Consider the following 21,550-nt stretch of genomic DNA (forward strand, 5'->3'; position numbering starts at 1 on the left):
TAATCACATAAACTAGCTGCTACAGGACGTCCGTTTTATGTAACTGATGCTTCGTGAATCAGTTCCTTGATTAATTGTTTCAGTCAGTCGACAGAAAATCAATCGGCAGCGATTTTTCTTTGGTTCCAGCTTCTGAAATCTGCTGCTTTTCTGCTTGATATCACTGTAACATGAATATATCTTCAGATTTCTGGCTGTTTGTCAATAAAACAAAAGCTTCCCTTAATGTGATCGTTACGAAGCCTCTGATGTAAATGTCGACTTTTACCAGCAGCCTGTATTGATCGACAGCTGATCGCTCTTTTAATTCACAGCCTGTCTCGACTGCTCACTGCTGTCAATCAATTAACGAGAAGCACCAGGAAGCAGCTGTCCACACATCTGCAGGGTTTTACCACCACCAGCCACTCACACAAACTCATCTCCACATCCTGAAGAGTTGTCACCCCCCCTGCTGGGACAGAAACTGGGCTAATGGTGCTGGTAAATTAAGCTCAGAGCCGCCGCCACGTTCGCCTGGGAGCCTCGTCCCCATTACAGAGCCGCAGATACCAACCAGACCGGAGGACGCTGCGTTTCCAGGGCAGCGCAGGAAGCAGCTATATGATTGGATGTGTCAGTGTATATGTGTGCCAGTGTGTGTGAGTGTGAGTGTGTGTGTGTGCAGCTGTGTGTCCTTTTCATGAGCTCCACTCAGTCTCGTCTGCTCCCTCACACCAAACCCCATTCAAAAATCTGGCAATTTAAGCTTTCCTTGATGCTCAACTTCACAAATTTTTCCCCAAATAAAGAACGAGATTTGAAATTCAGTCGTCAAGGAAACAATCTCACCACGGCCTTAATTTGGGAGCTGTTCTGATATACATCGTGCATCCCTGTAAAAACAGTGTGTTTATGTATATAACCTGTGTATAAATATATACACAGATGTATTTTGCATCAGCCCCAACATCTCCAGACGTGAGAAAACATGAGAACAAACATCACATCGTCATGATTTTATAGTTATTTGCAGTCAAAAAAACTTGAAACTTGTGATGCAAAAATAATCATTCCCACGAATCATGAGTCGGAATATCTTTCAAATATTCCCAGTATTTTTCCCTGAGGCTCTAAAACAAGTTAATCAAACAGCCACTGAGCAGAAACGTATCCAAAAGACGAAGAATTAAAGTTTTGTGACGTCTTTTTTTACACGTCTTTCCAGCGTTCACTACTGATGTCCAAGTGACAAAGATTAAACTTCAGTTTCAGACGTCTAAAGAGCTTAAAATTAAAGGTTTTTACAGCAGAAGCTACAGGGAGGATTCAGGATGGATCAGCTTTATTACAAACCATGTTTTGTTGATGCCGCCTCCATCAGGTCGGCTGATATTCACAGGTTTGCATCTTCTGTCTCTATTATTCTGCCTGTTTCATCACTCTCATTCCTTCGAGGCTTCCTTGTGTTTGGCTCGGCTGTTGACTCTTAATCTCTAATATTGTCTTCCTGAGTTGCTTGCTTGTCAAAGCACTTTGTAAACTCTGAACTTTGAGATTGTGGACGTCTCTTGGACATGTCTCTGCTCAGTGGGTGTGTCTGAGGGACAGTCCACCTGTCCGGCTGACAGGGACGTGTCTCACCTTGAAGTTGCTGGAGTTGACCCAGGAGCTGGCCACCGCGTCCACCGTCCTGTCCAGCAGGCTCTGGTCCTGCTCCAGCTCGGGGGACTTGTCCTCGTCCAGGATGAGCTCTGTGACCTCGGGCCCCACCTGGAGCCTCCTCCCCAGGTCCTTCTGCATCACCTGCTCCAGCACGTACTCCATGGCCACCACCTCCTCCTCCATGGCTGCAGGAGGCTCAGTCAGACTCCAGCTGGCCTCCCTGTCAGGCTGACCTGCTCTGATCAGATGCTGTCTCTACGAGGCGGCTGCCGGTGCTGGGTGAGCCGGGGGGAGCACCGTGATGTCCTGCGGTGGAGGGCTGCAGTGAACGCAGCACTTCATTCTCCTGCAGCGACATTTAAGAAGAAAACACCAAGTTTCACGTCAACACGAGGAGCGAACGGCCATTTTAACGACGTGTGTTTCATACAGGCTGAACTAAACATGCTAATGCTGCTCTAAGTGGCGCTGACCGGCCCTTAAGTGACTTAACGCCGAACTACATGTCAAAACAGTTCATGTAGCCGTTAGCTGCTGAGCTAGCACACTAGCTCGCTACTAGCAAAACACGGTGGATTCAGCGTTAGCTCAGCGGGCTAACTTAGCTAGCTCGGCCACGGTGACAGCGCTGACGTCACTCACCTGTTCACGGCGGGTTGATTGATGAGTTATCGATCAGTGACCGGCTATAGATCCGCTCACCGGATGGACTGAACGGTTCCCAGAGAGGAAAGAGAAAAAAAAAGTGGCGATGCTGCCTCCGGCCACGAAGGACCGTTACTTCACATCCCAGCCCGGCGGGAGCTCGTCGCTTCACGGCCGGTTAAAGTCCCGTCGGCTGATCCCGGCGCCATTTTAACGTCAGAACCCGTCCGCTGCCTGTTCTCGACCCATTCGGCGGATTAAAGAGGACAAAATGATTATTAACTGGAGAAAATCACGACGTGTCCCACGGCAGCCGCCGTACAGTCTGCGGAGAGGGGAGCCGCAGAACGACGACACCTGCCGGCAGAGCTGAGAACTGCACCCCCCCGCCTGCAGCAGAGCATGGTCATTTGAGCTGACTGTTCCTTTAATTTTCTCAAAAACTGTCACGTGAAATAACTCAAAATTTAACATGATCATAGTCTGAGTCCCCACGAACAAGAGTCAGTTAAAAAAATCAAGCAAGAATCTTTAAAAGAAGAAGAAAAAACTGGTCAAATTGAGGAAATTATAAATGGTCTGCTGTAATTTGAGCTGATTTTTCCTTTAAGTTTCAAAAACTGTTCAAAAAAATAAACAAAACAGAATTTCATTGAATCAAATGTGGTCAAATGTGAGTGAATTTCCCTTCAAATTTCTCTTATTGTGCTTTATCAGACGTCACATTCAACAAGACTCATGTCATCATCTCTGTTTTCTAGACAAAATCTAAATCTTGACTTAAGAAATAACTAAAACCCAAATCAGACCATAGTTTAGATTTTGCTCGTCTCTTTTGACCACGAAAAAGAAAAAAAACAGTGAATTTCGATCAAAACTTTTGGATTTTAAGACGAAAAATCAAACAGCGACTCATTTTTTTCTTTTTTAATTCCTGTTTCTGAAAAGAAAACTGAAGTGACACATGATGGATTCATGACATACACATACATACATATAAACACAATAACAATGAAAATATATTACAAAAAACAGGCTGTGTGTTTTAGTTTGCATGTAAAGAAGAAACGATGTGAACGACATTAATTCGCAGAGTTTTTATTGTGTGTTTAATATCACAGACTGCATATAGTTGGACGTGGAGTGGCAGTGTTCCCTCCTTCATCGAGTTCATGTTCAGTTTTGCTCAAACATATGAAAAAAATAATAAAGAAGTTTAAAATCTGTACGTATTTCTGATCTTCTGAGCTCTTTGTTCATTTTTTCAGATTTTCTTGTGTCATGGTTCCCGTCTTGTTTTCCCTCTGCTCAGTACGACACATCAGAAAAAGGGGAGGGCTGTGTGTCAGCTGCAGGTGGTCCTCTACAGACTGAAGGAGTCGGTGTCAAGAGGTCTCAGTCTTCTTTGTGGAAGCGGGTCATGTCCCACCGGGCTCTGGGATGACGACAAAAATCATTCATTTCATGGTGAACGGGCGGCTGGAGCAGGCCGAGTTTGGAGCCGACTGCTCCGCTGCTGATGTCAAAGGTAAGACGGACGACCGCTCGTTTTAAAGACATCAGATGTAAATGATTTAAACTATGTGACCACTGATATTTCATTCAAACGTTGAATCCAGTCACATGTGAAGGCGTCACTGCTGTGTAGTCGGATCATTTAATGCTCATGCATGTTCCTGCGGGTTCTGTGGATGAGGCCGACCTCCATGTGGCTCTGACAGCTGCTCAGGTTTAAGGACTTTGTCCTCGTCGACATCTTGAGACGGTGATGAATGAACCATGTGACAGCGAGGCCCTCGACCTTTAGAGACGACAGTAAGAAGACAGGTTGATTTAAGGATGTGAGACCAAACTGTCAGTGGAGAAACATCTGAACCAGTTTACGACATCATTTCTATCACTAGCGCCCCCTACAGAGCGATGGATGTATGAAACTACTGTGTAGCCTTTTGGTGCCATGACCTCAACCAAACAGGAAGTCAGCCATTTTGAAGTTATTCTAATCCAGTTATCTACGTGGTGTTGTTCTTTCACGACCTCCTCCTCAAGATTGAATCTGATCCAGATGAAACTTTCTCAGTGAAATCTGAAGGCTTCTGCGACGCCAGCTTGCAAAGCTTCAACTTTTTGTTATGGTGGCGCGTTGAATTTCCTTGTGACGGACCTCTGGTGTCAGTATGTGACGACCTGGGAATGAGACTCAACAATAAACTATCTTTATCTCAGAATTATGAGATAAACAGTCAAAACACAAAGTTATTCACTTTACTGTGATGGAGGAAAGAAAACAGAAAATGTTCACATTTAACCAGCTGGAATCAGATTATCAGAATAGTTCCCTCATCGATTGATCGTTGCAGCTCTGATCTGATCTGTGTCTTGATGATGTTCTCTCAGGATTTATTTACTCTGTCCACTAATCGGTGATCGTCTCACAGTCCTGACGTGTCCTGAACTCTCCGTCTGACAGATCTGTTCCGGGCAGCGGCAGAGGCAGGGCCTCACCACATCCTGAAGATGTACAACACCAACGGCGGCGTGGTGAACATCTCCCCCCAGCTGGAGGCCAACAGCGAGGACTCGTTCTACCGGCTGGAGGTGGTGGCGTCGGATCTAAAGAGTGAGGGATACAGAGCTGTTTCCAAAATCTAAGAGTCCATTTTGTAAAGAAAATCTTCATGTCAGAGCCGCGTCATGAACGTTGTGATGTTTTGGAAACCTCGGATCCCTAAAGATGGTAAATCTTGATTGTGTTTGTTTGTCCATGTGCAGGTGTGCCGACAGAGCTGGACAACATGGAGTACAGGTGAGTGCGTCCTGTAAAGGTGATGTTGTAAAGTGTCTGGGTGAGAAGGACTCACTGCTGTGTCCTGTCTCCGTCTTCAGGCTGCATCACCTGGAGAGCAAAGTGATCGAAGACGTGGGGAAGACTCCCGACATCATCTGTGAGCTGAAGAGCCAGGTGGAGTCCTTCAAGAGGAAGCTGGAGGTTCGTGTCTCTAATCCTACGAAGACATCAGCTGTCAGGGACAGTTTGTTCTGGTCTCCTGAGGAAGACGTGGATAAAAGCTGCTGGAGCCGCAGGACACGAACATTCAACCTCAATGAATGTCATTAAAACTCAATTTGTGAATATTTTCAGGGAGTTAGCACATTTCAAACCTGCAGTAGCAGAGATAACGCACAAGACACACTGCTTTATATTAAGTCAGGCAGAGCCAAGTGGTGGCCACCCGTCCCCACAGTAACACTTCAGGTGTCTCATTTCCTTAAAATGTCAAAAATATGAGCTAAAAGATCAAAAATATGATATGAAAAATCAAAATGATGAGATAAAAAGTCAAATTTATAAGTTTACAAAAAGTTGAAATTGTAAGAAGTCATAATAATGAGATAAAGTCACATCTGTCTAAGTCAAAATGATCAGAAAGTCAAACATGAGTTTAAATGAGAAAATTATTTTCTGTGTCATAATTTCAACTTTACATCTCAACAATTATGACTGTGTGCGAGTATTTGTATTAATGAAGCTCAGTTTTCGTCCTGTGTTTTTCTTTTGCTGACCTGATAGCCGGCTCTGCCCATGGCTGAGGACACATTTCAAGATGGCAGCTCATTCATTCCTATTAAAGCTGCTCACTGGGTGCATACGCCCAAATACCTGTTCTGGTATTTTAGAGAAGAGCTAGAGCAGGATAGACATGAAATATACACAGTGTAGGTACGTCCTCCTAAAACTATACAACAGCACTGGGTCCACGTCCCCCCTAAGACGTGGCCCAAACTATCAAAACCTTTAATCTCTACTGAGTAGGAACAGAGTCAATACGATCAAACTTCACCTTCAACTGAGCATGAAGAGTTTTCCAGTAACAATAAAGTTTAATTTCTCTCCTGTCAGAGTGTGGTGCACCTGAGCTGGATGGGTCTGTTCAAGGACGGCAGTGAGCAGCAGCCCTCCAAGTTCCCCCCGAAACCCAGAACGCCTCAGCTGAGCGTGCAGGAGGAGCGTCATCAAGTCCGCAGGAAGTTCCTCAACATGAGGTGACCTCGTCGTCAAGTTGTTTTCACAGAATTCTGACTTTAATCTCAGAATTATAACCTGTTTTAATTCTCAAAAGAACTCAAAGATGACAAAGTGTAATGCACATTATTGTCTTTTGTGTGTTGCTGTAGCTCACTGCAGGTGACAGAAGAAGTGCGAGAGCACCTGAAAACTCCAATTTTTAACAACTGGTGAGTACAAACAAATTTAATAGTGGATTATAAGAGCCTTTATTGTCTAAGACTGACAATAGGACTATTATCTATGATGGATGGAGGTTTGGTTCTATTTTTGGCCCAGTTATATTTGCTTTATTAGTATTTTCTTATATGCAGATGACACACTGCTTTACATTTCCATCAAACATAATCTCAGCAAACTTACTGACCTGGACTCTATGAGCAGCTTGATGTCTCTAACTTTATCAATTTAAATGAGGACTACCTAACTGTCACCCTCCTTATCGCTGACCATGAGTTCGCTCAAAAGACCCTGCAGCAGTCTCCAGGACTTTTGACCTCTGACATCAAAATGCACTGTAAGAATTCAGGCGTCAGATCTGACACTGGATTTTTCTGTTCTTATTTAGAAACCTGTAAAATTGTGCTTTTTCAGCCATGAGTTCGTTCCAAGGTCAGATTCATTCTATAAAGTAAGAGACATCAATCTTTACCAACTACCAAAAAATAATAAGATTCTAGTTATTATGATGAAGCTCCGGGGTACAATTGCTGCGTCCGTACAGTCTAAATGAAGAATTGTTTATCTGATTTTTAAGTTATCAAGACTTACTGATGTCTTCACGCGCTCAGACACCCATACACTCCTCTCACACCTGTGTCTGGCGTTGTTACCAGGCAGTGGGAGGAGGCGGAGATGCTGGTGCTCCTCCAGGTGATGTTCACCGACCTGGACTTCCTGACGGCGTTCCACATCGAGCTGGAAGTCCTGCAGAACTTCCTGTTTGAGGTGTACTGCCACTACAACAGCATCCCCTTCCACAACTTCAGGCACTGCTTCTGCGTCACTCAGATGGTACGAACAGGAGGAAGGAGTCAGTAATGTAACTAAGTATATTTACTCAAGTACTGTACGTAAGTACAACTTTGGTACTTGTACTTCACTTGAGTATTTCGCTTTTATAGAATTTAGAATGAAAGACGTTTACTTCCAATAGACTACAGTGTTTCTAAAATAGTCGGTAACAAAATGTCCAATCCTGCGACACTTTGGTGCAGGTTAACAGAAAAGTGTAATTATGTGGAAATGAAGCTGTATTCTGGTGTTTTTCTATTGTTCTTTTGCAGATGTACGGGCTGATCTGGCTCACGGACCTCAGGAGTAAATTATCAAGAATCGACGTGTTGATAATGTTGACCTCGGCACTGTGCCACGACCTCGACCACCCGGGCTACAACAACGTCTACCAGGTCTCCTCACTGCCATTATCTCATCTGTTTGTCTCACAATCCGGGTGTTTGTTTATTCTTAAACTGTGTGTTCTTTTTAAATTTCACACAGATCAATGCTCGGACTGACTTAGCTCTTCGCTACAACGACATTTCCCCCCTGGAAAACCACCACTGTGCGGTGGCGTTCGGCATCCTGTCCAAGGTAAAAAAAAAGAGAAATGAAAAAATCCCGAGTGTGACTGTTAAAAGAATATTCAGAAAACAGAAGAGCAACAAAGGATCGTAATACAATTCTCGAAAGCAAAAATTTGCAATGAATTGTTTTGATAAACTAAATGAAATCTAAACAAATAATTTTTCTGAATCAATTTTTCAAAAACAGTAAAAGCACCAAAAATATTTTTGATGAGACCTGAAAGGTAAAAAGTTGTTTCAAATGAAAATTGATGTAAATTAACTCTTGTTTTCAGCAGTAAATGTTACAAAATGACATTTATCAACACTTTACATCTTCATTTCAAGCCATTAGGAGTTTTGAATTCATCTAAATTTGTGTCAGAAATAAGTGCAGTAAAATGTCTGTGAAACAAGATGGTGTCATCTGCAAAAAGTCATAGAAATGTAGATGAACATAAAGAACAAAAGGGTTCCAAGAATGGATCCCTGTGGACACCACAAGTTTCTACCAGCTGTTTTTGATTAGAAACATAATTTAAGATCATAAATACATCAATGTTTGAGAGAAAATGTTCAGTTATTGACTATTATTCTCTTGATGACACCTAAAACATATCATTTTTGAATGCAAAGGTACTGAAAGCAAACACAATAAAATGGTCATCAAACATTTTACCCCGCAGATATTCAAGCAGTTAAAAAAAACACTATGAGACTCTTCTGTTTGCTACTGTATCTGATGAAACACATTAAAATGTTGTAAAATAACTTTGCAGCCAGAGTGCAACATCCTGAAGAACCTGACCTCCGAGCAGTACAAACAGATCCGAGGAGGGATGATCAAGTAAGACTTCAGCTCAAATCCTCGTTCTCTTCATCCACGTGGATGTTTTGTTTGTTCAGTTTAATTTTTTTTTTACATGTTTAGGTGTATTCTGGCCACTGACATGGCGAGACACAACGAGATTCTCAACAAGTTCAAAGTCATGCAGCCGGTGTTCGACTTCACCAACAAGGACCACAAGGAAGTGGTAAAGAAATACACACAAGATTCATTTTAGACTTTAAAACAACTTTCATTTTCTGTCTTCACATAAAACAGCAAAACAGGAGAAACTTCCAAACTCCTTTTGTGTCCTATTTTGATCTACAAACAGATTTTTTACTGCCAACACATCTATTTTCTCAGAATTCTGACTTTAATCAAAATCAGGCAATTAGAAGTCTAAAATGAAATACACTAAATAACACAATAAAATAAGACTCTGGCTTGTAACGACTGTAACGGTAACCAGGATAAATAAAAGCATGTATGACAAGGAACATCAAATGACCAAGAAAAACTCTTACTCTTACCAGTGACTCTTATTCTGTTTCCAGCTGATGAAGATCATGGTCAAGGTGAGCGACATCTCCAACGAGGCGAGGCCGATGGAGGTGGCCGAGCCGTGGCTGGACTGTCTGCTGCAGGAGTTCTTCAACCAGGTCTCTACTCTCAGTTCACTGATCAATATACAGGAGGTGACAGTGTGCGGTCAACCTGAGGTTAACGTCGCTGTTGAGGTTTTGAAAATGGCAGTTTAGCAAAATAACTGGTTACGAATGAAAATGTAGGGATTATTAAAAACGTACTTTTTTGTCTTTATAGGCTTAAAACTTCAAAAAGTTTCCAAACTGCAACACTTTTTTTTTAACAATTAAACTTTCCACACTGAGGTTAGATTTTTCAGCTCAATAGCAGCGTTTCTTTGAAATGATTGTAGGACGTATATTAAAATGTAAGTACAACCCTTCATAGACGTGTCAGCCTTTGTTCTTGTTCTGTTGGCAGAGCGACACAGAGAAACTCAAAGGACTTCCAGTCACTCCCTTCATGGACCGAGACAAAGTGTCCAAACCGTCCTCTCAGACCAACTTCATCCGATTCGTCCTCCTGCCGCTCTTCAGCGAGCTCACCAAGCTCTTCCCCTGTCTGGAGGTAAAATTGTCCCTGTGGCTTTGTGACACAGTATCTCTTAGTAGATCTAATGTATTAACAGTTTTTTGACGTAACATGCTGAGCAGAGATTTTTGAGGCCTAAACTTCTGCTGTCACATTGTTGTGCAGCAACATATTCTGGAGCCGGTGCGCCGGGCCCTGGAGTATTACTCCGACCTGGAGAGAGCCGGCAAGGAGGAGGAGGAGGGAACGACCAAGACATGAGGAGGACGAAGAGGAGCTGGCTAACACTCAGTCCAGCCTGAGGATGTGTTCTGCATCTGAAATATAGGCATTTGAAATTTTTGTAGGACTGTATCACTTTACAGGTTTTTGGCCAAAACTTTTAACGTTTGTTTATATATTATTGGAGTTTTGCTTTTTGACAGCGACGAGAATCAGTTCAACTAAAGAAGTCGAGCAGAACTAGTTTGTTTTAGGGCTGGGTACCATATTATATTGTTATAATATATCATACATGTCAGAAGTGTTGGTTTTAAAGGCTCATTACAGTGAAGTCATGTCATGATTTGAACATTGCTGATGATTATTGATCAAACATCTCATTGTGTTCATATTTTCTGAAAGTACCAAAACTCATCCCTACAATATTGTCAACAAAAATATTGTGACATTTGATTTTGTCACCCAGTCATAGCTTTAATGAAGTGATATAGTGATAAGTGAAGATATTTATCATGTACCGCAATAAAGCCGACAAACATTGTGATTCAATTGACTCTTTCCTCAGAAGATTAAAGATTTCAGTATACAATGTAAACTCTGTACACATTAAAACAGAAGCAAACCAAACAGTGTGTTTCTTCACCACCTGAAGGTAAATTGAAAGGTTTATTTTTCATTCACTTCATTTACAAATTCAAAAAACAAAAGTGCAAGTATCTGTTTTCTGTACCAGTAATGCATCTGATAAATATTTAGTGTTGAAAATAAAAAATAACCAGGGCTCAACATTAGTGTGTTTCAGACAAAATTAAATTAAAAAATGCTCACAATAAATCTTCAATATATACAAGACAGTTATCTTTTAATACATTCTCTTGGCATTTAAAAACAGAAAGTTGATCACGACATGGAGTGTTTTTTCAACAACAAAACTTAAATCCTCCAAGTTTCCAGTTTTTAATGAACTGTTAGCAGCTCTGACCGATCAAGGTTATTTTACACTACAACAAAAAACCACGACACAAGAAAAACAAAAAAAACACAATGAATGTGCAGTCGAGGACGCAAAAACTACTTTGTGCAATCTTGATATTTTTAAGTGCTGGAAATAATAAATCATTTTCCAGACCTGCGCGTAGAAACACTTACGATACATTTCCGACTCCTTCTTAATCATTTTCCTTCATTAATGATCGTTCTGCAGCTGCCGGACTCACGACACTGAATGAAGGAATATTTAGCTTAATATATTTAGTCCAGTTCATGTAACAGGAGCTTTATTCTTGTTTTTTAAACTATTCTCTTCTTCGTTAAATTTCTCCGTCTCAAGATGCGATGTTGTGCTGCCTCAGCAAACTTGACAGAAACGTGGTGAAATCTTTAAAGACGACATGTGTAGACCTCAAATCCTTTATTTCTTAACGAGGCTTTTATTGTTATTGTCCAAGTAAAAACCCTGATCTAACAGACTTAAATATGTTTCATTTGATATTGGATTTGACTGTTGGGCCTTGGCGGAGGTATGCACTCTAGTGATGTTAGATAAAGTTTGATGTTACACTTGAGAAGAAGAAGAAAAGCCAGGTTGAATGGTTCAAACACGATGTGTCACAGTTGTCCTGATGGACTGTAGTTCGGCCTCTCATCATGTTTCGTTCAGGAGCGACAGGGTCACATGCAACACCTAGTGGCAAAATTCAGTAATTACAGGTCGGGTCTGTTATTTGGCTTTTATATCAAACTGGTTCGCACTGTGAAACACATCCACTGACTGATGTCAAGGAGAGTTTGTTATCAACCAGCTCCTGAAAAGACATTTCTGAAAGGGTCACAAATTTATAACCACGTTTGCTCCTTCTTCTCTTTACTCTGGACTGAAAACTGATTTGAGACATGGATTGAAGTCTTTTTGAGTCTTTTTCACAGATTGAAACTGTGTAAAATGCATCAATATAACTTTGATGAAAGGTAACATGAGGTGAGAGATCGAATGTAACTGACAGAGGAGCCACTGAACTTTACAACGATGCATCAGAAATTATGGAAAGATAAATCTTCCTCTCCAAGTTCGCTGTGATCGCACACATTTTAAGGCTCTTCGAAACCTTTTTGACACGATTAAATGAACACAAGATACCAGAAATCAAACGCAGCTCTGACAAGAACGTCCTCAGCTTCAGTAAAAACAAACATGTAGTGTTTCAGACAGTTTGTGCCTTCAGGTCAAAGTAACAGGGAGACGCACTGATGCTTAAAAATCAACATTAACAGGCAGAAATCATATAAATATGGCAGCAACACATGACAAAAAAAAACAACAACGGTTAGCTTAAACACAAAGTGCTGCAGTCCCAAACTCTTTAAATAAAATCAGTGTTAGTTTATCTCAGGATTCAAGTGGTCCCATTTCTTTACAGCATCGATGATGCTCGAGTACCAGATCACACAGAAGTGACGAGTCCTTTAAACTCTGTACTTAGAGACGATTTCATCTCGAGAGCAGAGTTTAAGTTTTGTTTCTTCAGCACACTGTCTGCTGTCAGACATCATAAAAAGGTGTGTTTGAAACGGTTTTGTACCTTTAACGGGGCTCCAGACGGCCACTATTAGAGCAGTTTGGAAGCATTTTTTGGAGCTGGTGCAACTAAATATCATAACTTTTCTAAATTTTGTTTTAAAGTCATGATTGTTGATGGATTAAGGGGGACAAACACTGAGGAGAAGTTGATCGTGGTGAATTTCTATCATCCGGATGATCGTGAATATTCTCACGAGTGACGAGAAAAAGCCGATAACTCGATGATGTACAGTCCTGTAATTGATTTCCTGATTTATTTTGAATTTAAGGGTCACAAAAGAAGTTGTGTTGTTAATGTGATGCAGTAAAGTAATTATTAGTTGTTATTCCAGGATGTTTTAGTGTCAGTTTAAGGGTTTTAAGCCTAAAGTTTTGAGGATTATTGCGATAAAATTGTTAATCATCACAAGGAATCTAAGAATGGTTTCATACTACAGCTTCTTCATTTTGACTTTTCCTTTAATATAAAGAAAGAATATCGGTAATTATGTAAATTATCTCATTACGACCAAAAAACCTGTTTCTCTTTGTTTTATTAAATATTTAACTGGACATCTTTGGCTGTTGGACTGATGGAAAGGACATTTAAAGACATCGACCTGGAATTTTAGAAGCTGTGACGAACATTTTTTACCATAAATGGATTAATGTAGAAAATAACAGGCAGGTCTGTTTGTAATGAAACTAAGCGTTAGTTGCTCTCTTGTTTGAGTTAAACAGTATTTTCAAACACACCTTTTGTTGACTGAGATGATATTCTGTACCACTTCCTGTGAGGATTAATGACAACACAGATCGTCCCTCAGCTTATAAAGACACATCAGGTCGTAGTGAGCTCCTGACGTCGTCATCATCGCTGTGACATTACGACAGATCGTCAGTATCAAATGAACAACTTTCAAGACTTTCCAGGTCTGTGACTCCACCGACACACGTCCTTACCGTGACCACATCTTTATCCTCAGCGCTTCCTTCAGCGAGGCTTTTTAAATGTTTTATTTGAGCGAGCAGCACTAATGAATGACCGCTGCTGTGGACACTACAGAACCAGAGTTTGGCACTCTGAGCATTAAACTCTACGCACGTGTTGTCAGATGATGATGGTAAAGAAAAAAGACGCCTGAATCGCCTGATCGGCTCTCTACTTTTCAGCTGAACTGATCTCAAATGTTGAAACTTTACAGTCAAAGCGTTCGCGGTGCTGTTGTGGTCACTACAGGGTGGGACTTGCCTGTCAGGAGGATGGAGGGACTCGGTCGGTACCTATTTACACCGTCGGCGAGGTAAAGCTCTTCTCTCTAATTGAACATGATGGACTCTGGATCCTGGTTCATCATTTGAGCCATGTGACGCAGGACGTCCTTCTTGGTGATGATGCCCAGGAGACGCCTGAAGATAAACACAGAGGGAGATAAAGTTCAACTTTAACAGTCAGTGCTTCTACCGGACTTACAAATTCTGTCAGTACACAATGTCCTGTGATGTAAATCTGTTTTCAGAGGTGCACGTGTGAAAGTAGAAAGTGCAGCAAAAGACAAAAAAATGATCTTCATGAGTCAATTTCTCTTGATTTTCTTTGGTCGACTTAAAATCTATTAAATTCAGGATACAAAGAGCCTTAAGAGTAAAATCCAGCACTTTTAAGGTACGTTAGCCACAAATGTTCACTCTCGAAGCCTTTATCATCACATCTAAACTGTTACGAGAGTTTATCAGCTGCTCGTATTGATTTTGACTGTTTTGATCTAATTATTTAATTCTTACTAATTTAGAAGCCAAGAATTATGATGACGTGATGATTTTATTTAAAATATTAAAACATTTTTGGTTTGAGATGAAACACTAAATGTAAACATATCAAATTAAAGAATATTCCTCTCAACCCCGAAGAATAACGGTTCAATTTTTAAAGTTTAAGTATTTAAAAAACTTTCAAGACGTATAATCAACACTAACGATCATCACTGATCTGTTGTTATGTTGTTACATCTCTGATGAATATATAATTGATTTAACTAATCAACGAAAAAATCCCAATCTTTTTTTACAGAATGTTAATATGGCTTGGCCACCAGATGGCGCCGATAACCAACAAATCATTGAAGTCATTAAATAATCAAACAGAGCAACAATAATTTCTGCATTAAATATCAAATTCATCAGATTTGACTTTGTTCCACAAATCAAATCATGTCGGACGTCCGTGTCACGTTCATAAAATAATAAAGTTTTTGATTTGAGTCGTTGTTTTTGATATTTTCTGAACTTCTCTCGAGTGTCGGTAGAAAACTGAATACATGACCGAGTGTTTTCCTCTTCTGCTGCAGCAGCAGTCCGGTTCTCACCCGCTCCTGGTGACGAGACACTGACGGAGGCCGAGCTTGCGGAAGATGTCCACCACTGTCTCCATGGGCGTGTGGTCGGTGACGGTGAAGGGGCTGAGGTTCAGGATGCGTCGCAGCTTCAGCGGCTGCGGGTTGCTGGCCGGCAGCTGCGGCGCGTCTTCGGTGAAGTAGACCACCGAGCTGCTCACCACGCCGTCCTGCTTCTGACGGGCGTTTTCTGCAGACAGACAGCGGAGAGAAGTTAAACATCAACAGGCTTTTAGGAAACGCAGCCCAGGACTGGTTTAGCAGACTCACTGATGGCGAGGGTGAGGTCCCGGCGCTGAACGAAGCCGATGAGCCTCTCCGACTCTCTGGACACGACCACCGGGAAGCCGTTATAGTCGGTGTCTTTGATGAGCGTCTCCACGTCCTCCACCGTGGTGGAGTCCTGGGTGAGGACGGCCAGAGTGGGGTCGTTTCTGCGTGGTCGCATCACGTCGGTGGCCAGGGTGCGGTGGGTGAACTCGTCCCTGACGTCCAGGTAGGGGTAGCCGTTGAGCTGGATGTGCGACTCGTAGATGCCCTCCTTCCCGAAGGCGTCCGCCACCCACTTGCTGGTGACGGCGGCGGCCATCAGCGGGACGATGTACTCCAGACCGCCGGTGAGCTCGAACATGATGACCACCAGGGAGACGGTCATCCTCGTCACGCCGCCTGAAGGGAGCCAATCACAACCGGTTTATTACAGGAGAGTCACAGCTGAAACAATCAATCAATCAATCTTTATTTGTATAGAGCCCATTCACAAAGTTGTTACCATTTATATCAGAGATTAAAGAACCGACTGTGGAGTGCCACTGGAGTAATTATAATTTTTGGTGTGTAATTATGTCAATAAATGATCTTTAAATTGTTCCATTTTTCACTAAACTTAAGTTTTCTTCACAGATTTTCATCCCAAGAAAACGTTTTGTACATTTTTTCTGAGGCCAACATCAACTTCAGTGTTAATAAACTAAATAACTGATTTGAATCATGTCACTAAATGTAAAATTATTCTTTCTTTAAATTGTAGATTAAACTTTAAAATGCAAACGAGTGTTTAAATTATTTTCTGTTCTTCTTTTCACCCGAGTCTTCCACCGTCTGAACTGACAGATTATGAGTTTTCCTCAGACAGACACTCGTACTGATCAGTCTTCTTCATGTTAACTCGACGCAGCACCGCGTCGACTCACCCAGACAGGCGGCGGCTCCCACCATGGCGTACAGTCCGGGCGTGACACAGTCGGCGCCAGGCCGGCACCAGTTCTTGAAGATGATCCAGTCGTGGTGGTGGTACGCCATCTGCTCCACGGCGATCCCGACGATCCGTCCTGCGATGGCTCCGACCGCCATGCTGGGGATGAAGAGACCTGATGGGATCTGCAGGAGATTTACAAAGAACAGGTCACTCGATTATTGTGACACCTGACAAAAGAACAAGGTCATAAAATTCTGCTGCCATCGATGATACTTTGCAACTAGAGATATTAAAAGTATAGATAGAACTAAATTTCTACTTGAAGTCAAGTCTGAAATACGGCGATTATCAGTTTACTGTTGAAGAGGAAAGAACCCAGAAAATATTCATCTCCAGCCTGAAAAGAGAAAAAATGGTGCGCTTCTATTTTCTTTGACTTTCTTGACAAACTTCTTCTCCGTCGTACTGACCTTCATGCCGAAGGTGAAGATGGTGATGACGATCTTGAAGACGAGAGCGAGGGCGAGCTGCCACAGGGCGTTGTAGACCCCGGGCCCCGCCGGTCGGTCCGGGATGTCGTCCACCGGCCGACTCATGTTGGGGTTGTTGATATAATCGCAGAGCTGCGACGACTCCAAAGCGCCGCAGTCGTTGAAGAGCTCGGAGATGAGCTCGCTGGTGCTGCGGCGGGTGTACGGGTTGGGATACGCCAGCACGGCGGTGATGCCCGTCACAGCGATGACCTCCAAGACCGGGTACTTCCCCAGCTGGGTGGTCTTCCTCCGCCGGCACCAGGCGATGTTGGCCCGGATGAAGAGAGTCCCCCAGAGTCCGCCGAACACGCCCAGCAGGATGAACGGGACGAGCTCGGCCATGTACCACGGCGTGTGGTACTCCACGTAGAAGAGCACCAGGCGGCTGTTGCCAAACGGGTTGATGGAGCGCAGCGTGAAGGCGGCGACCAGGGCAGCGAAAAAGGAACGCCACAAAGTCTTCAGGGGGAAATAGTAACTGACCTGCAGGAGAGACACAGGACACGTGATCGTCAGGAGAAACATCAGGAGCAGCTGGAGGAGAAAAGATGCAGATAAACAGAGTGAGTCCACTGAGAAAAGAAGAGCACGAGAGGCCGAGAGGATCACAGCATCCTCAAGAGCTCCTGAACCACAAAACTCTCTAACATGTCTAGTTTTTAAATCAATAGCACCAAAATCGTACTTCAAGCTCGTCATTTATTGCGTGTTATAGAGCTTAGATGAGAATATTTTCTCTCCTTACTGAACTGGAGCCTCCTGCTGTGACATGGCTGCATTTCCTTTCCTGTCATTCACTGGACGACAGAGCAGCGATCTAGATGTGTGTTACTAAGAGTGCTGCGCAGACGAGCTGCGTCCAGGTGACGGTCGGACCGAAGAAGCTCTCTTGTATGAGCAGGATTTTTAACAAACCTCTTCCAGGCTGAACAGAACTCCTCCGATTGGCGCTCCAAAGGCCACCGACACTCCGGCTGCTGCTGCCGCCGATAACACCTGAGAGGTCAGAGGTCAGAGGTCAGATTCAGTCAGTGAAACACAGTGTAATATTTTCAGTCTCGTTCTCCTGGACGTTAGAGCGACAGGAGACCAAATGAAACGCACCGTTATCTTTTGGAAACCTATGAATGTCTCTGGTTTGAACTTATACTGATAATGTGAGAAGACAACTCAACAACATGAAGAGCAAAGGTCTCCTCAGCAGCGTACCTCTCGCCGCTTGCCCTCGTTCTTGCTGTACTTGGAGAAGAGGCTGCAGAAGAGGTTTCCGCAGCAGCAGGCCACGTGGACCAGAGGGCCCTCCTTCCCCAGGCTGAGACCCGACGACACCGCCAGGACCAGAGTGACCGTCTTGATCAGCAGGGTCCATTTCCCCAGGTAGCCCCGGATGATGAAGCCGCTGAGGATGGTTTTAATCTGCAGGAAACAAAACACGGTGTTTTAAAAAGACTACGGAAGCTAAACAGCCCAAAACCTTATTTGTCTGTGTGGGTGTTGGTGTCACCTCTGGGATTCCTGAGCCGCAGGCGTACGGAGCGAACACTCGGACCAGCGACACCGCCAGGAAGGAAAACAGCAGAGCCCACAGGACGTACAGGAAGTAGTTCAACACGTACGCTCCGGCTCCCTGAAGGAACGAAGTCAAATACGGAAAAATATTATCTATGCAACAAAAACCTGCAGCTCACCGGATCTCTTCACAGAAAGAGGTTCAGATGTCAGTGACTTGAGCTGCAACGACGAATTGATCAGTTGTCAACTATTTTATTAATCACTTAATCAGTCGAGACTTTATTTGTCTTAAAATTACTCCGATTACAGTTTCTGGTTTCTTTCTTTCCGCTTAAACTGTAAACTGACAACAGTGACGAGTCAAACGAGACACTTCAGGACGTCATCTCTGATCACTTTTCACCACTTCAGACCAAACAACTGATCATTTATCAAAGAAAATACTCGACAATGAAAACACTCGTTGTAACCGCTCTGACCTCGGCGTGGCCGGTCATCAGCTCGGCCCACTTCTGCCACTGCGGACACTTGTCTCGGTCGTCGAAGGTCGTCTCGTTGGACGTCCAGCAGCACTGCTCGTGGCTGTACCAGAAGGCCGACAGACACACGCCTTCCTTCAGGTCCGTCATCCAGTCCACGGCCAGGTCGATCACTCCGGCCAGCGTACCTGCAGACGACAGGAGACATCAGTCGGCCATGACAGAGTCCTGACCGAGAACAAGACTGTTTCAGCCTTTAAGCACCAATGTTTCCTGCTGATAGTGGAGAGTGATGAACCAGAAGCTGCTCTCCAAACCCTGACTGGTGCAGGACCGGTTTGTGCCAGTCGGGAAAGATTTACAGGAGAACACAAAACTTTATATTTCATCAGGTGTCCTGTAGGTTTGGGCAAAGATTAGATTAATAAACAACTTTGTGGGTTAGGTTGAGGTTTGGAGACGACCAACTGTGAGCAGGTGAGAATTTTTAGCATCAATTAAGACGCCAATTTTCCTCATGATTAATCAATTAATCATTGTGTCTATAATATGCCAAAAAAAACAACACTTTCCCAAAGTGACGTCTTCAAATGTCTTCTTTTATTAACCAACAGTCCAAAACTCAAAGATTCTTCATTAACTGTCAATCTTCGTATTTAAGCAGCTGGACGAACGATGTTTCTTTCAGTCCATTAATCAACGAATCGTGTCCCTTCATGTCATAACGCAGCACTGCTGACTTGAACTGACGGCTCGAAGTGACTAAACAAGTAAATAAGAAGCGTCCTGTAGCAGCAGCATTGTAAATAATACAGAACAATAAACATATTTCACATGACTCTCTTCAGTGCGTATCGTCGTCCCTCCTGACTGACCTGAGAGCAGGCCGATGAGCAGCATCACCACCCATCCCGACCAGGCGTCCAGCAGGCTCTTGATCAGCTCCCAGATGGACTCTTTGCTCTTACTGGTGATCTGGTGGACACATTCACATCGATCAGCTAATCGAAGGCTAAAATCAGGGACAAAAATCTGTTCAAACATGACGAGACAGTTTTATGTCGCTGACAATATGAAGGGTCAGAAGCTGTTTGAGAGACAGCAGATCTTCTGGGTGAAGTGTTTAAAGTAACACCAACAGGACTTCTCACTTGTATCACTCGGATTACTCAATAAAAATCACACTTAACCTTGCTAGAAACGCCCATATTGTAACAGGCGGTGTCAGGGGAGAAGTCAGGTGTACGAGCGTACGAGCCAACATGTTGCTCCAACGGTTACTTTATTTTTCTTGTGTTTTATCTGACTGTGTGTCTGCGAATAAGAAGATTTAACTGTTGTCTCAAAATCTTATCTTCCCTCCACCATTTTGTATTTATGACGCCATATATCAAAATGACAGACACAAAGTTAAAGGTGCACTCTGCAGTTTTGTGGTAAAACTACTGCCACCTTTCTAGCTCCAACAGTCTCAACACCTTATTTTCCTCTGAGAGCAGCTTGTTTCTTCACTTCTACAGTTTGTAGTATTGCCTCATTAATATTGTAAATATTTGAATTTCTTCTGCAAAACCACACAGTGCACCTTTAACACGATGCATGGAAACAACAGGTAGATAAGAAACGTCATCACAGTGAACGTATGCAGGTGCAGGGAAGCCATGGTCACACCTTGCGGTGGCGGTCTGTGTCTCTGGATTTCTCCCTCAGCCAGTCGATGGTGTGGAAGTCTTCATACGTGCCCACGTCAGGAAACGGCTCGTCCAGGAAATCCATCAAGTTTCCAGCTCCGTTCATCTCCTCTGTGGGCGTGGAGCTGCTGACACCTGGCAGACGGGAGAAGATCATCAGTGTGGTTCACTCTGAGATACAGATGCTGTCCACCATGAGCTGTCGCAGGGATACTGAGCTCAGTTCTTAGGAATTATAGCAGGATCGTTTCAGGACACATTCAGATGAACACACAGCTAAATACTGACAGGATGAGTCAGTAGGGCTGCAGCTACATCACTTAACACTGACAAACTTAATCTGGCTGTGAAATATCAAAGAAATAGTTCATTTATCATTTTTTTTAATAGTTTTGTTCAGTGACAATGGAAACTGTTAAGTATTAGTAATCATTCCTGCTCATGTGATTTGTAATTAAAGCCAAAATAATCGCAATATGATGTTTTTAAATCAATATCGAGCACAGAACATCTTTAGAAATTCACATTGTTAAGGCTGTTTGACGTTTTAGCCACATACAACACAGCTTTGTTGTTTTCTTATGGATCAAACACTTTGACATTAGCTCACCTGACTAAATAATTAATCAACTAATCGCAGTTTTAATCAGCTTCACATGAAAAATGTTGAGAACTGTACATCGTGTCTGCCTTGGATGCACTCACAACCACACATCTTTAAAAACACGTCTTTCATTAGTTCATTTCTCATGAACATCTACGAGCAAACAAACATGTAACATGTTTATTTATGAGCGTTAGCTGCTAAAGCTAACTACCCGCATCTTTAGCTAGCCTCATCGCTTCTAGCGAAGTTAGCGCGATAAACTCGTCTTTTACCTTCACCAGCCTCCATTTCACAGTCCGTCCACACGACCGCAGCTACAAAATGTTTCCTCTGATTCAATAACTTATTTAGTGTCGGCCTCGTGACGCATTTTAGCTTTAATATAAAAGAAAAGAGGCGTTAAATGTCCAGAAACAAACAGCAGACAGCGTCAGAGACTGTTTCCCACAATGCACCTGTTCCAACTGACAGCCTCACGATACGACGTCCACGA

At 43.0% G+C, this 21,550-nt stretch overlaps 3 protein-coding genes across 6 annotated transcripts in view; 1 reads left to right on the forward strand and 2 right to left on the reverse strand.

Annotated features, from left to right (window-relative positions):
* Window positions 1-2,373, reverse strand: part of LOC140992068 (CLIP-associating protein 1-B-like) — a 40,930-nt gene extending 38,557 nt beyond the window's left edge. The window contains exons 1-2 of the mRNA XM_073462304.1: window positions 2,287-2,373; window positions 1,624-1,990 (exon numbers count right to left, since the gene is read on the reverse strand). Coding sequence (XP_073318405.1) covers window positions 1,624-1,827 — 204 coding nt within the window. The 5' untranslated portion in view covers window positions 1,828-1,990; window positions 2,287-2,373. The remainder of the gene's footprint in view (window positions 1-1,623; window positions 1,991-2,286) is intronic.
* Window positions 1,974-10,714, forward strand: LOC140992071 (high affinity cGMP-specific 3',5'-cyclic phosphodiesterase 9A-like). Of its 3 annotated transcripts, none has more exons than XM_073462307.1 (15): window positions 1,974-2,694; window positions 3,558-3,817; window positions 4,760-4,909; window positions 5,062-5,095; window positions 5,176-5,278; window positions 6,191-6,333; window positions 6,466-6,525; window positions 7,192-7,369; window positions 7,642-7,764; window positions 7,856-7,948; window positions 8,700-8,767; window positions 8,852-8,954; window positions 9,304-9,408; window positions 9,755-9,901; window positions 10,031-10,714. In XM_073462307.1, the coding sequence occupies exons 2-15, from the start codon at window positions 3,730-3,732 to the stop codon at window positions 10,124-10,126; spliced, it is 1,491 nt and encodes a 496-aa protein (XP_073318408.1). In that variant the 5' UTR covers window positions 1,974-2,694; window positions 3,558-3,729; the 3' UTR covers window positions 10,127-10,714. The 3 variants fall into 3 exon arrangements, with proteins under 3 accessions (XP_073318408.1, XP_073318409.1, XP_073318407.1); XM_073462308.1 differs by having other exon boundaries at window positions 3,602-3,817; XM_073462306.1 differs by having other exon boundaries at window positions 1,974-3,817.
* On the reverse strand, window positions 8,844-21,514 carry LOC140992069 (H(+)/Cl(-) exchange transporter 4). 2 transcript variants are annotated; one of them, XR_012178000.1, is made up of 13 exons: window positions 21,330-21,514; window positions 20,431-20,585; window positions 19,635-19,734; window positions 18,760-18,947; window positions 18,273-18,395; window positions 17,978-18,184; window positions 17,684-17,764; window positions 16,706-17,251; window positions 16,231-16,417; window positions 15,308-15,706; window positions 15,011-15,227; window positions 13,897-14,054; window positions 8,844-10,182 (listed from the first exon to the last, which is right to left on the reverse strand). XR_012178000.1 is itself a non-coding variant. In XM_073462305.1 (12 exons), the coding sequence occupies exons 1-12, from the start codon at window positions 21,343-21,345 to the stop codon at window positions 13,964-13,966; spliced, it is 2,310 nt and encodes a 769-aa protein (XP_073318406.1). In that variant the 5' UTR covers window positions 21,346-21,514; the 3' UTR covers window positions 10,720-13,963. The 2 variants fall into 2 exon arrangements, 1 of the variants encoding a protein (XP_073318406.1); XM_073462305.1 differs by lacking the exon at window positions 8,844-10,182 and having other exon boundaries at window positions 10,720-14,054.
* Between the last annotated feature and the right edge of the window lie 36 nt (window positions 21,515-21,550).

Source organism: Pagrus major, chromosome 24 (assembly GCF_040436345.1).
Source record: "Pagrus major chromosome 24, Pma_NU_1.0".
NCBI lineage: Eukaryota > Metazoa > Chordata > Actinopteri > Spariformes > Sparidae > Pagrus > Pagrus major.